The sequence below is a fragment of the Poecilia formosa genome, unplaced genomic scaffold (assembly GCF_000485575.1).
Source record: "Poecilia formosa unplaced genomic scaffold, Poecilia_formosa-5.1.2 Scaffold147, whole genome shotgun sequence".
Lineage (NCBI taxonomy): Eukaryota > Metazoa > Chordata > Actinopteri > Cyprinodontiformes > Poeciliidae > Poecilia > Poecilia formosa.
The window spans coordinates 1,216,973-1,232,200 of NW_006800086.1; the positions used below are offsets into that span (position 1 = coordinate 1,216,973).

The 15,228-nt window shown below is 40.1% G+C and overlaps 1 protein-coding gene across 1 annotated transcript; it reads right to left on the bottom strand.

Annotated features, from left to right (window-relative positions):
* Positions 1-2,434: 2,434 nt before the first annotated feature.
* Positions 2,435-10,804, bottom strand: LOC103145806 (kelch-like protein 10). The gene is made up of 5 exons (XM_016677076.1): positions 10,525-10,804; positions 7,831-8,317; positions 5,517-6,128; positions 3,589-3,738; positions 2,435-2,897 (listed from the first exon to the last, which is right to left on the bottom strand). The coding sequence occupies exons 1-5, from the start codon at positions 10,674-10,676 to the stop codon at positions 2,532-2,534; spliced, it is 1,767 nt and encodes a 588-aa protein (XP_016532562.1). The 5' UTR covers positions 10,677-10,804; the 3' UTR covers positions 2,435-2,531.
* Positions 10,805-15,228: the final 4,424 nt, after the last annotated feature.

The window sequence follows — 15,228 nt, forward strand, 5'->3', positions numbered from 1 at the left end:
TCGCTGTGACTAATGACCAGCCTGAGGGGGAATAAGACCAAAGTACAGACTTCTGCCACCTTAACACCTCGCAGACTTTTATCATCAATTCGTCTCAAATGTCTTCCAGTGTAAAGGCGGCCAGAGTGGCAAGGCAAGTTTGTTGTTATGGCAACATTCCACAGATTTGAAACTGACACCCTTAAGTGATTTCTTTACTATAATCCAACATAAACTGCAAGTTTATGTTAGATTCTGTATGTGGTGTTCAGAAATGTATAACGCCTTTTTCTCTCCACCATTAGAAGTTGCGTCCAGTTGAAGGTGGCTTACACCAGACATTACAGCAGATTGTTTTGTAAAATATAATTTATTCTCATATTTATAAAAAAAAACTTTATCTAGTGATTTGTGGTTTTTTGAAATGTTTCACATAGTTCATAATTACTTTATTTGCTTCATGACCAGAAAAATGATCTATCGTAATACATTCATACATCTTGTATAAATGAATAATTGTGTGTCACATCTTTTCAAACAAAGCCGTTAGTAAAAGAAAAAGAAGAAGAAGAAAAAAAGGTAGCATGTGATATTCGCTGCAGTTTTTCACCCCCTTTTCCGGGGCGGATTTGAGAGCAGGGGCTCTGAATTTTAAGCAGAACAGCAACAGAGCTGAAGCAGGAACAGAGCCGAGAGAAAACTGAGCAGAAACAGAAGAGAGCAACAGAGTCAAAAAAAAAAGGGTAGAGAGAAAATCAGTAATATTGTGAGACGACCAGAACAATTCTGCCAGATATGAGTGAAAGAAGAAGAAACTGTTCTTACCTAAGATTTACGTTTTTTTTTTCTCTTTTTGTTACTGTTGCAATCAATGTACTTTGAATACTAAAAGCCACCTACCAACCAATAACTGACTAGTGAAAATTTTTAATGCTTTTGTATTTTCAAATCAGCTTTGCAAGTATATTTTGGACACTAAAAGTTACACCATTACAGAAAAGGTTATTTTAATAACAGCTAAACCCGGAAGTTTACACACACCAAAGAAAAGACACAAACCTTTTTTTCTCCCAAGCTAAAGTTAAATTAAACCTAACTTCTCTTGTTTAGGCTCAGTCAGATGTACCAAAATTATTTCTATTCGATAAATGCTACAAGAAAGCAAGAGATTCTGTCAGAGATTGTCAGATGATATAATTATTTATTAGCACTTCTGATGTTTTGAGTCTCTTTAAATCAGTAAATACATAAAGCTGCAAAAAAAAAAGTTCCTTAATTAGAACAAATGTAATATTATTTGCTTGTATTGCTAACAACAGTTAGCCACTACAACAACTCATTCCCACTAAAATGCTCCAAAGTTTGAGGTACAAGGGTCCCAGCTCTGACCTTTGACCTCTGAGCAAATCAACTGCAGCATTATGCCGTGTTTGAACTGTGTGGGGATTTTCATGGTTTCCAGAAGGGAAAAAAGAAAAGAAAAAATCCTACACAAATGCTCTCTCAAGTTGTAATTCTGGCTGAGGAAGTGAAAGCGTAACGACCAGCTGGTCATTGAGACAATGTGCCTGCTTGCATTTAGAATGTATTAAAATTTCCAGGATAAACTTTAAACCTAAAATAGTTTATCTTTAAGGATAAACTATTTTCTTTACCTTAACAAACAAGTGGCACACAGTAGTACTGTAAAAGATGCACGTGTAAACAGAAAATATTACTCCAAGAATGCACATACACTAAAAAGGGGTCACAAAAATTCAGAACAATATGAAAAGTTTCATTTAGCTCATTTTCCTCATTTAAAGTTCATGATTTATCAGTACAGACAGAATGGACAACACACTCCTCAAATGAAATTAATTAATGGGCCACCTCGCATTTGGAAAACAACATCTTGCTGATCACCAAGACTTTTGAGAAAATGTTGGTTACTATTAATCTAAAAGGGTTTTTTTTTTGTTTGTTTTTTTTGACTGCGTTTTACAGTGTCTTAGCAGTTCCTGGATTGTTTGTGAATATTTTTTAATCTGATTTTGATAGCATGCCTGCATCTTTAAGGCCTCAGAAAGTGGTCACATACTTGAACATGGAATCAGAAAATGTTTGGAAATTGCTCAAAAAATATTTCCAATTGATAGAAATTCTGATTCTTCTTGGACCTTAACTGTTCATTTCACTGACCATTGATTAATTTAATAAGTTTTGTCAAGCAAAGTCATCCGAGATCGATTGCAATCACAAACGACACTCGTGCCTGTGACTCTATGACAATGTCTGAAAATGGGTGCAAATGACAACTGAGGAATAAACTCTGAGAAGGGATTTGCAAGTGCAGCCAGATGGTACATAGTCTTAAAACAACGTGTGATTTGCTGTTTTAACTCCGTCTTACCGACCTCTGAAGTGAAAATATTCGTGCAAATATTAGCAAAAGAAAAAAAAAGCCTGCTGGACAGTGGTTTGATGCTCTCAATGGTATATTGACAATGCAATCTTACAGTTGTTCCTGTCTTAGATGATGGCACTGGAGAGAAAATCTTAATTCGCTAGTTTTAGGAGGAGTCTCCTGAATCCGTTTCGTGGTCGTCCTCTATGGGCAGCAGGGGCAGGGCGTCACGAGGGATCACGTACTCAGGCATGTTGGGGAGTCCGGCTATCACGCAGCAGCTCACGGCGCTCCGGAAGATCCCCATGCCGCAGACCTCCAACCATTCGTTTCTTGTGGCGTCGTAGCACTCGACATGATAGCTTGTGGTGAAGCCGTTGAAGCCCCCGACCACGAAGAGCCGGTCTTCGACTACTTCGATCCCAAAGTTACTGCGGGTGGTGATCATGGAGGCCACATTTGTCCAGGCGTTAGTCTCAGGGTTGTAAGCCTCCGCCGAGCGCAGGCGGCTGTTGCCGTCGAAGCCGCCGACCTGTTGGGAGAGAGAAGAACGTGTTCCGGGTCAGCGGGTTCAACTGAGTCGATTCATATTTTAACCTCTGATGAAAATCAGCTGGTCACAACAACAAAAGTTGTTGAAAGGACTTGTCAGCTATGGTGAAGGATTTTTCTTTCTTTTGGTCTGATCCTCTCCTAAAGACCATGAGGATGTTTTTATACTGTACCTCATCATGAACCCTTTAAATATAAGGAAACTTTTAATGAGATTTTGTGAACTCTACCAATAAACTTAAAATGCTCCAACACTAGTGCAGCCACACCATTCCCATTTAGTCAACTGAACTCTGATGTGAATCAAAAAAGGCAAACTCCTCTCCACCTAAAAAAAAAATCTCATTCTTGGCTTGGTTTGAATGCACTTGTCAATAGCGAGCGGACCGGAGACCGCTGCAAAAGCAGGAAATGGACTAAAGCGCATGGCATTCTGGGTAAAATACAACCAAATTAAACGCTCTTGTCTAGCGGAAGCAATGTCTCGTGGTCTTTCATCAACGACAAAAGAGAAATCCAACAACCGGTGAAATCCGACGCCTCTTCATCTTTGTTCTCATGTCGTCTTCAGAGGGTTTTTTGTGTCGTTTCCCTCGGTGGTTCTTGGTGGAGCGGCAACAACAACTTCAGCCGCTGTAACCGGTGGGTTTAGAGTTCCTTCTCGCACTCACCGCGTAAACATGACCTGCATATGCGACGACTCCTATTCCACTGCGCTGGCTGTTCATGGGGGAGATCATTGTCCACTGGTTGGTCTCTGGGCTGTAATATTCAGCTGTCTGCAGGCAGTCGTGTCCATTGAATCCCCCACAAATGTAAATCTAAAGAAAGAAAGAAAAAAAAAAGCACAAGGATTCAACTGTGCAAAAGTTTACATCCCAGTAAACTTTACTTCTTGTTTTACTCGCTCATCAACTTTATTTAGAAACAATAAATTACTTTCAAAAATGATGGGATGAATGAAACTGATATTTTTTTTTAGTTGGCTTGTTTCATTTATACCAATGTTTTCATCTCCTACATTACACCTAGTTTAAACTCCACCATCAGACTTTCATCATGATGTCTGACTGCAGTCATGTTTAAATCATTACACTGCGAGAAGCAATTCTTACAGGCAGGAACAATAATAAAAACGTTTCTTGAGCAAATTAACATTTTTCGCATCCTCGAAACACAAGTGGGTGTCATCTAACAGAGGAAAGTGTGTAAAAACGCTCAGAAAACAACACACAGTGATGTAGGTAAATGTTCATTTGAAGACCTTCGTGAAGAGAGCTCCCATTATCGAGACCTTGAAAAACAATGCTGGTTTTGACATACATGTAACTATTAATCATTTAACGGCACTACTTTAGGGGTCAACTTAAAAGACTCGAGCTACAAATATTTGACTTTGCCTTTTTCCTCAGAGTAAGCCGGCTGGCGGCAATAAGACATTATGGAGGAACATTTTGGTGTTTTAACCTTATGACCGCAGGTCTGAACGGTTGTCGAATTATGTAAAAATATGCAGTCAATAAGTCATGCTGCCCTTTTTCCAAGACAACCTAAACTTTAATTTTCCATCACTTATTTATTACTTTAAAGGGTAAAACATAAAAACGCATGTCAAATCCCATCGGCCCTGACTTGATGGCAATACGAGGGTTGAAAGCTACGAGATGCCGTTTGTAAAGTTACCGTGTAAAAAAAAAAAAAAAAATCTATATTTTGGCTTATTTAGCTTGTCGTAAGATTAAAAAAACTGGTATTCATTTTTCAAAATTATGGTTTCATAATGTTATAATTAGAATTCCTTGTAAAAAACAAAATTAAAAAAAGGAGAGAAAGTATATTTGTGTGTTTATAAATCTCATACTAAATATCTAATTCATATTTAATTTAGCTTGCAAATTAAATATTTAATTAGAGATTACATTTTTACTTTGCAATCCAAACATTTAGTTCCCAAGTAAATGTTAAAAAATTAGCTTAACTAAAAAGTTAAGTAAAAGTGACCATTATCACTAATAGGCTACATGAACCATTTTTTAATAAAAGTCAGATGATTTGGGCCGCGTTTGTCGTTTTGATTTTTACCCAGGAAGCACGTTGGCTAAACCATGAGTGAAAGAGTTACTGGGACTGACTACTATATATTCCATTGAGGGACCGTAACTTTAACATTACATAAACCTTTCTGAACAGGAGGGCACACTTCCTCCGTCTATAATCAGATATTAAAGCGACTTGAAATCATTCCTCCCAGCCCCACCTATAGCTCCGTGCCTGTGATGGTCCCCAAAGGCCACTGAATTCAGTAATGAGTATTTTTTTCACTATACTTTTTTATTTTATGTGTTTTGCAGGTTCTATAGGGGAGGCGAGGAAGGCAACAATGTGACAGGAGTCTAAAAAAGGCAAAAAAACAAACAGCTTGCAGAAATGACCAACTAGTAGTATGTTCATGATTACTTTACCGGTAAACTACAAAGACAACAATAACCATTTTATATTAAGTTCACTTAATGGTGCTCTGCTTGTACAGATAAACACTAGTGGCTAACAGAACCTAAGACAAATAAACGTGTTTTATTGCCGTTTTCATTCCACTCACCTTGTTGTTGAGGGTGGTGCAGTTCGCGTCACTCCTTTGCTCGTGCATGGGAGCAATCAAAGTCCACTGGTTGAGCTCTGGCCGATAGTACTCAGCTGTGCTTAGTCTCATGTGTCCATCATAGCCTCCTATGGCGTAGATGTAGCCGTTCAGTACTGTGACGCTAACGTAGCATCGTTGGTAGTACATGGGAGCCACCTCGTGCCAGTTGCCCTTGATGGGGTCAAACTTGCGCACGCTGTTGAAATGCTCCAGCCTGTCAAAGCCGCCGATGCAGTAGACAAAGTTGTTGAGGAAGATGGTGCCGTGGTAGGCACGAGGACGCTCCGTGTTGTTGGTCACGTTGATCCAGCAGTCGGCACGGACGTCGTACGCCTCGATGCCGTTGGTGGGACCACCGCCACTCCAGCCGCCGATGGCCAGCAGGATGCCAGTCGGCAACCGAGGGCGGGCCAGGGGGTTGCAGACGCCGGTCAGATAAGGCCTGATTGAGAGCAGCTGGGTTATAGTCTTGGTGGCTTCAGAGAGGAGAGAGAGACACGATCCTTGCGTCAGAGTATTGGGCAGCACTTTGTCTCTGATGTACTCTACGTCCAACAGGGCCAGCCGGATCTACAGAGAGAAGACAAGTCATAGTCTGTGCGCAGAATAGAATTGATTTCACTTGATTTTATCAGTGATCCAGATTGAATTATATTTTAGTGAATGGGGTACACGCGTTTGGTTCCCCTTGAAAAACTAAATCCGTTAGCACAGGTTATAAGGTGAAAATCGTGAACTATTTTACTGGATGTGAAAGCAGACGTGTACATGACAAGTGTAGTTCATACATGTAATGTTTTGCGAGTTTTCTTGTTTTAACAACAGTATGTGCCACCTTTACAGACAGAAATGAATCACATTCAGTGCAGTCCTTCTCAGAGCAAGAACCACACAATCAGGCATCACCAACCAGCTGAATTTAGACGTCAACATACAAAAAAAAAAAACTACTGCTACCAACAGTTGATATCTGACTGTATAATATCTTATTTAACCCTCACATCTCCTCTCCACACCAGCAATAAAAGTATGATCACTTATTAACTATAACTAAACTGTGGGCAGAACAATTTTATGCAATTTCAATGAAAAACAGCAGCAACAACAACAAAAAAATAGGTGGCATGATTAAAAGAAATTGTAAGGATAAAATATAATAAGAAAGTAACTGGTGAAATGCTTGATTATATTGATATTTCCAGTATTTAAAAACTTTTTTTTTTTGTATTTCTATGTTTTAGGTTTTTGACGGGTCCAAGGACTTCCTTACTTGTCCACTAAATAACAAGTAAGGAAACTAAACCAGGAACCAGGAACTAAAACTCCCAGCAAAGTGAAGCATGCTTGTATTCTGGTTATACAGTCCACATTAAATTTTGGTTATAATTTATAACTAAGCATTGTATTCTATTCAAACAAAAGGACTTGAGTGGTTGCCTCATGGTGGCCGGAGAACTTTCTGGGAATTCAGTAGAACTTTGAAGATCCATTGATCTTCAAAAGATCGCTGGGTAGTCTGACTCTCTTCAGAGAGCCTGCTCTTTTGGGTCTCAATTTATGTGTTTTTGCTTCACTTTGCAAACATGAGTGTTTTGTATGGTAGTAAATTCTTTTGTATTTGCTTGGGTTACAAAAGCAGGCATTCCCACTTTTGTGTAATATTTTAATCAACATTTTAGGTTTAATTTCACACAAAAAACTGATTAACTCAGTAACCAAACTATATCCTCAGTGCATGTTGGCATTAAAAGTAAAATAATAAAAAAATTGGTCTGGGTAGGCTGATGCATTTTCTCCTCTTATTTAGTATTCGTCCAGTTTTTCAGAACACACTGTCCAATAGAGGCAAGCTGCCATGTTGCCAATCAATGAGCAGGGCGGAGCCACTGAGAGTGAGAGCTGAGCAGCGAAAGGAACAAAAAAACCAAAGCCTAAGTGTTGCCACTGGACTGGAGATCATTTAGTTTGAGTCATCCGCACCACTCTGCATTACAGACAGGAGGGCAGAATATATGCCAAGTTATACTCAGCCACAGAGAAACAAATACCTCATTAATATTACTCCTATTTCTATCAATCGTACGCTTTTTATCTCCATCTGAAGGTGAAACATGTGAACGTGAAGGGAAAATAAAGAACACATTCAATCTATTAGAATATTATTGAAAAGCCCATTTATTTTCGTAACTTCACCACTAAGTGAAACAGAATATATAGAATAACTATACATAAGTTTGACTGCCTTAAGCTACTAACTAGTTAACTACTGTACCTTAGAAAAGAGAGCAGGGAAGTGCGTCTCTCGCTCTTCGAGAGCATGACTGGTCCACCTTAAAATGGCCTCATACACCGTCCTCTCCTTTTTTACAATCAAGTTGTCTGTTTCGATGATGTCGGCGAGCTCCCCGGCAGAGAGCAGCAGGAACTCGTCGCACAGGGCGACGGATTCGAAGTGCTTCAGAATGTAGCAGTAGATCTTGAAGTGCAGCACGGGTTGCGGGCAGACGGTCGTCGTGTACCTCCACATCCCGATGCAGTTGTCTGGGTTGATCAGGTCCTCGATGAAGATGCAGCAGGCGTGCACCACCTCGGACGCGCACAGCAGGTTGGCCGTCAGGAGCAGCTGCTGCACGTTGCCCTCGGTGATGGTGAGGGAGTTGGTGTACGCGTAGTCGAGTATGAGCCCCATGACTTCCGCGGATATGCCTGGTATGTGAAAAATCTCCTGGTCCAGGCTGCAACTCCGCGTGAAGAGTTCGCTGACGAGGAGGCAGGACAGGGGATCATATTTTACCTTCATTCAATCATAACTCTTTAAAAATATATACATAAACACAGTAAAAAAAAACAACAACAAAAAAACAAGCAGATAAGAACAGATACTACTAAGCTAATCAACTTGTGGTTATTCCTTTGAGATCTAAGACAGCATTGGAATTGTTCCCTTATTATAACTGTGTTATAAAAGTAGCAGGAAAAAGTTTTTGTGACATATGTGTGGTGACTGAGACGATCTCTGAAAACATTGATCTCCTGCATCTCCTCTCTGAGCTACAATAACGATCTGCACAAATTCCAACATCCCATTCAAAAACAACCAATCAGAGCCGGGCGGCTGTCCCTGCAACGTTTGATAACTGGGATCGGTGTGACTGCACTGAAACTATTATTTTTTTTTTTTTTTTTTTTGTACGATGCCTTTAGACGCATTTGTTGTAAATCGGTGCCATGTAAACAAACTGAGCAGAACTGAATTGAATCTGGGACTTCAGCAAAAACACTCAACCTGGTAAAGGAGAAGAAAAAAATGAAGGAGAAGCAGAGGAACATTGATATTCGATATGCGGGTGAAGAATCAGAGTCGAAGATTTTCCATGCTCAATGCCCCAATATATCTTAAACTGGAAAAAAAAAACACTCTCAGAGACTAGTAACACCTCAAGAATAAAACACCCAAAACACAAACTCGGTGTGTATTCACAGTCCAGCACAGCAAGGCATGTTCTATTCACAAAGAACAGGTGAAAAGTTTCGTAGCTGTGCTGGTGGAGACAAACCCCAGAAGACTTGCCGCTGTAATTTTAATAAAGTGTGGCTCTTGAAAGGATTGACTCGGCGGGGCCTTCATACAAACGGATGGAGCGCTTTTCAGAGTTTCACAATCAGAAAGCCAACATTCATTTCCTTTATAGTTCAAAGTTGTTCACTGCTTTGTACATGCGAAAGCTGAAAATACCTTTACAAGAAGCACTAAACCACATTCATATCATGATTCCTTTTTTTAGAAGTATGTGATATTTCAAACTGTTTCATTTGTGCCGGTGCTCGGCCCCCCATTCATCGTGATTCCGCACACAATTTAATTTGATGAGAGCAATGGAAAACAGAAACAAAATGGAAAACATTTTTCAAAGCTATGTAGGTCAAAAAAACAGTGATGTCAAGTTTTCTGAAATCTCGTTCTGGATGAATCGCATGTCTGCTTCAAAATGCCTGATAAAACTGATTGGACAACCGGTTGACGTTCAGTTTATTGAAAACTGGTCGGTTGACGCAGGATAAGGTCTAAAATACACAATGTACATATTTAGGTGACAGGAAGAAATAAATGGAGTACCTGCTGATATCAACATCAATTAACCCGGTAATATCAGCCTAATCTTTTATCAGTGACTAGTTATCCAAATCCTTCTGCGTTACTATTTGTTTCATTTTGCTTAGGAAAAATATATATATTGTTGCTTTCTTCTTGTGTCTTGGGGAGTTGTGGACACCTCGTGTGTAAAAATGCCACGCAGTGACACAAACAAGCAAACAATGGAGGGAGGAGAGATTGCAGATGTACAGATTGCAATTTCCTTGAGTAAAATCACCCGGGCTAGCTCAAAATTGACCGTCTGAGTCGGTCATCGGGGAATGCCCGGAAAGCAAGACGAAATCCAGTCTAAATGCGGTGTGTCGCCAGACACAGACGTGGTTAAACCCTTCTAACGTCTCCGCTTCTTTCTCTTTTGTTGAAACTGGTGTTTGGCACATTTCTGTTCCTCGGGAAATCTACAATCATCTCCTTTGTTTTGTTTCGTTCGCAGACGAGAACTCCGTCAGCTCGGCCTCAGTCCAGAACACCGGACAGCTGCGGAGCGTGAACCGGAAGTCTGAGAAGTGTACGGCTTTTGAGATATTGATCAACTGGTTTAGATTTAAAAAGTAAATAAATTTATTTTATTAGACAAAGAAAAAAAAACCTCGTTGCTATGGTTATCGATCACCACAACGGGCCGGAGTAATATGTCAAGCAGGAAAACGAGGACGAAACAAAGGGAAAAAAACGTCGCAGTGCTTCTCCAACAAGCTGTCACCTTCTTCTGCACAATTCTGTCCTACTTAAATCCCCGTCTGAACCAAAACATTGCCCCCTTCCCCAGCTAATTAAAACATAACAAGTCATGTGACTTGCCCAACTTACCAGAAATACGGAGTGCAGTTGCAGAGGATGATCTTGTGAACTGGGAACCCGACGCCCTCGGCTATGATGACAGCATCAGTCAACTTTCCCGCCAAGCGGAGCTGGTTGTACACCGAGTCCTGCTCGCTTGGATGCTGGACTTTGTCGTTCATTTTGAACTTTGGAAGAAATTAGAAACATGATCTCTGATTCGGTTGCTATGCAATCACAGTAGCTTGGTGGAACTGTACCTCAGAAACTGAAAAAAAGGGAAAGTTTGAAAAATGTTTACCTTCAAAATCCAAGTCAGGCCTCTGACTGTCACAGCAGTGTTGACGCGCGGTGTCGGCGGATTTGAGAGAAACGGGATGAATAAATCACTCAGGATATATTTATATACATACATATGTATAATTTTTATTTTTATTCATTCATTTATTTATTTTAGCTGTGCCACTGCAATTTTTACTGACCAGGTCTGGCGAATGCTGTAGAATTTTTCTGCTAAACTCAGAACCAAAATGAACAAAATAATTAAAATTTAAATGTAGATTTACTGAATATAATGGCTTTGTGGTCTGATATGGCTTTGTTCTTTCTGCTTCTGTTTTATCTCTTCTTTCTACTTTTCCATTTTCAGAAGGCAATCCACAGAGCTTAACATCGGTTTAAAGGGAAAGACTAAAAATTGTACGTTTTCTGTAAAAACAAAGCTTTTCAAAATAAAAAAAATCCATCTTTAACTGGCTCTTTAGCATGCACATTTACATTTGAACTTCCTATCAATCATATTGATCAGTGAGCAGTCTTTTTTTTCTATCCAACACTAAAGATAGAAACTGTTTTGTGTGCTATAAATGCCACAAAACACTGAGTCAGCAGTTCTCTGATAACCTGACGGGTCCAAATGGCTCAAACTGGACGAGCAACTCAGAAATGTCTTTCAGCCCAAGACCGTTTAGTGATTCAAATAGCAGAATTTTAATGTTTGTCGTTTTTATAAACTCCAATCATGGCTTATTTTACTCATTTACATCTAGTATGACAAAATGAGCATATATTAGACTTATTAAAAAAAAAACACACAAAAAAAAACAAACACAACTAACTCCAGCTTCAAAAACATCACACAAAAACACCGTTTCACAAATCCCGGCACCACTTCCACGTTTCCCATCGGCTCTTATTTACACAAAAAGCCGGTGATTATTTACGTGGCAAATGGAGGTGGGAGGCGTTGCGCCACCGATGAGCTCCACTCGTCGAGACAGGAGCGAATGCCTAAGTTATTTGTTTTGTTCGGTTTGAAGCCTGCTCGTCTCTAGATGAAACAAAGCGTTCAGGCTTCACTTTGCTCCCGCACACGGACCGACTGTCTCCGTTGCATTTGCATTCGTTGCCGTCTATTTTTCTGAGAAAACAACACGTTGGAGTGCTTCTCGTCGTGTGCTCGATTTTTTTTTTTGTTGTCATTATTATTAGCAGTATTTAATTCACTTTTATTATTGTTACTCATCCGTGCTCTGGGAACAGATGCTGCCTGACAGACTTTGACGACATTTCTTATGGGAGGACCGCAAGTGAAACCTAATCTTACAAAGTTAATCGTGCAAACAATATCAAAGCTGGGGTTTTTTATATGGTAAAAGTGCCTATTTATGCCTCTTGAACTTCTTACATCATACAACCCGACAACCACCGTGATTTGATGTGACAGGCTCAACAAAAGTAGCACACAATTGTGAAGAACACAGAAGTATTGCTTGTTTTGACGTTTGTGGCGAGACCATTTCACTCCGATTCCCTGAAGTCATCCAATTAGTAAACGCACGTCCACCTGTGGGGAATTTAAGCTGAGGATAAACAGCTGGTCTTATGTTTTGCGAGGGCCTCGGAGGTTTGTTAGGGAACACGAGAGAACAAACAGCGACCGGGAAAGGTTTCGGGTTCGGGTTTTATGGATGTTCAGTTCATCATGTAAAGACTGAGAAGAGTTCGGAACAACTGCAATCCTAACAAAACACGAACCTGCCCGGAGCGGGCAAGAAGATCGTTAATCACAACAGCAGCCAGGTTAGAATCAAATCTTTATGGAAAAGTAGCAAGCAGGTTGTTTCTGCTGAATGATGGTCATGAGACGTCCGATTTGCAGTTTGCAGGAGACGAAGCCAGCATGTTGTTGAGTCAGATCAAACCAAAACTGAATTCTTTGGCTTTCGTGCAAAAACTCTGTATGGTGGAAAACCAAGACGGACTGTTACACCAAACACGCAGAAAACAAAGTGGTGATGGATTCATGTTCTGGGTGGAGAGGTACACAAAAGCTGGTCAGAGTTGGTGGAAAGACGGATGGATGGAAGGGAATCCTGGAAGAAGAACAAAACCCTGCTGAAGTCTGAGGCAAGAGGTTCACCTTCCAGCAGGAAGACAACCTCAAACGTACAGCCAGAGGTAGAACACAATGAGTCAGACAAAACTATATTCAGGTGCTAGAGTGGCCTAGTCAAAGTCGGAACTGGAATCAAATGACAAATCTATGGCAAGACCCAAACATTTCCATTCGTTGACTCTAAAATCAAAGTCTGACTTTGCCTGAGCTCTTTGGCGAAGACGGATGAGCAAAAAGATAAATCTCCAGATGTGCAAAGCTGGTGCAGACACATGCTCCAAAACCGGAGGCGGCAATTGAAGACGTCGTTGCAGGAAGGACAAAAAACTGGTGCACAAACATACATGTTAGACATTTTGTGGTAAGTTTAATATGATATATAATTCTATTGATTTATCAGAAACCTCAATAAAACTGTTTGAAGTTTGTGCTTGTAATGTGACAAAATGTTAAAAAGCACCCAGAAGTATATTACAACAGTGCTATTTGTTTTTAATATATATATATATATGTGTGTGTGTGTGTGTGAGTGTGCGTGTGAACCCTTGTGGGGATCACTGCTCCCTGTGGGGACATTTCCTAGGTCTCCATAAGGGAGAATGCCGTTTTTGGCTTAGGGGTTTAGGTATGTGATGGTTAAGGTTAGGCTGTAGAAAATTAATGGAAGTCAATGTAAAGTCCCCATAAGTCATGAAAACACGACTGTGTGTGCGTGCGTGTATTTAAAGTCTGTCTTCCATAAGGGGGCGGGGGGGAAACATCTTCCTTTCTCAGTTGTACCCACTTTCTAAGAAGTGCCTCCAGTGTCTGCTCAGTGTCATTATGTTTTAAAAGAGATGAAATATTAAATTGCATGTAAGAGATCTTCTTACATGACTTTCTGTTGTTACCTCAATAAATCATCATCATTAATCTTCCACTGACGAACAGTTGTTGCAGAGTGAGTCTCTCCAGAGATGACGTTAATGACTTCAACTGAGGAAAATGTAGCTGTCATCAATACACGCCCCCATGAGGAGTAAACACACACACACACGTCAGGTTTTTTTTTTTTTAACCTTTCTCTTGTCATAAGCCTTTTTATGTGTATTGATTGCATATTTTTGGGCTGTTTATAAACTCCTTCAGCTGCTGCCACTAATGTTGCCTCATCTCTTAAAGATTAAGAGATGAGGAGCTTTTTTATTTTTTTTCTGGGAGTCAGTCTCAGCAAAATTCAGTACAAGATGATGCAAGTATTTTGGAGTTTTTTCTTCTCCTTTCAGTTTTCTTGCCTTTTTAGATAAATACAATTTAATCACTTCAGCGCCGAGGCGAGACTTAAAAATTGATGCGTTGCAAATCATTGGCAGTAATTGCATGTTTGCAGAAAATGGCTCTGGTGACATTTGAGCATGTCCCAGCGTGGCATTAAGCGAACCTTAAACTGCATCGATCACCAGGAAGCGCATTAGAGCCAAACCCGCGCACCTACATTACATGGACTACATAAAAAGACATCAGCTCAAACCCGGCTCGGTTAATGAGCTCGTAAAACCGGCCGGATGTACACTGGAGTCATAAAGAAGAAAAAGAAAAAAGAAAAAAAGTTTGGTGAAGCTATCTGCACTCTGAGGTAACCTGAAAACAAAAGGTAAATTACACTTTATCTCCTCCTTCTTTTCCGAGAGCCAATAGGGAGACTGCTGACAAAGCAGCTGCTCCATGCAGCAGCAGCAGCAGCATAATCGATAGATGGAAATTCACAAGAACCAGCGAGCAGCGGCGTGAAACTGTAGCCACATCACACTGCTTTTATAAAAAAAAAAAAATAAATCAGTCGGTTACGAAAATGTAGAAAAGATTGATTATCAGGCTTCTACGAGCCACTCGGTGCTGTACTCAAACAACTGGAATCAATAAGTCATGCTGCGAACAGAAACATTCAGTCTTCTTTTTCAGGTTGGTTCTGGGAGGGGAAAAAAAAGAAGTGTAATCGCAGCTTCAAACGCACGCGGTGTGTGTGCGCAAAAGGGCAAAGTCTCAGGTGCAAACCAGCTTTAGGAACTTTGTGATCTATGACTAGTTTATTCCAACTCCTGAAAGCTGACTTAATGTATTCAGATTCTTTTTTTTTTTTTTGTGATGCTTCCAAACAATTTTCCTTTTTCTTTTTTTTGTCCCCTCTTAAGAGAATGAAAATAAAAACTTCTGGCTCGTTATATTCTCTTGTGCTCCCGGATTCAATGATTCCATGCGTGGAAACAAAAGCCACACAGAGATGGCAGCCAACGCTCCACGTCATACATTTTCAGAGTTTATTCTAACATTTAAAGTATAACATGACATCAACAACA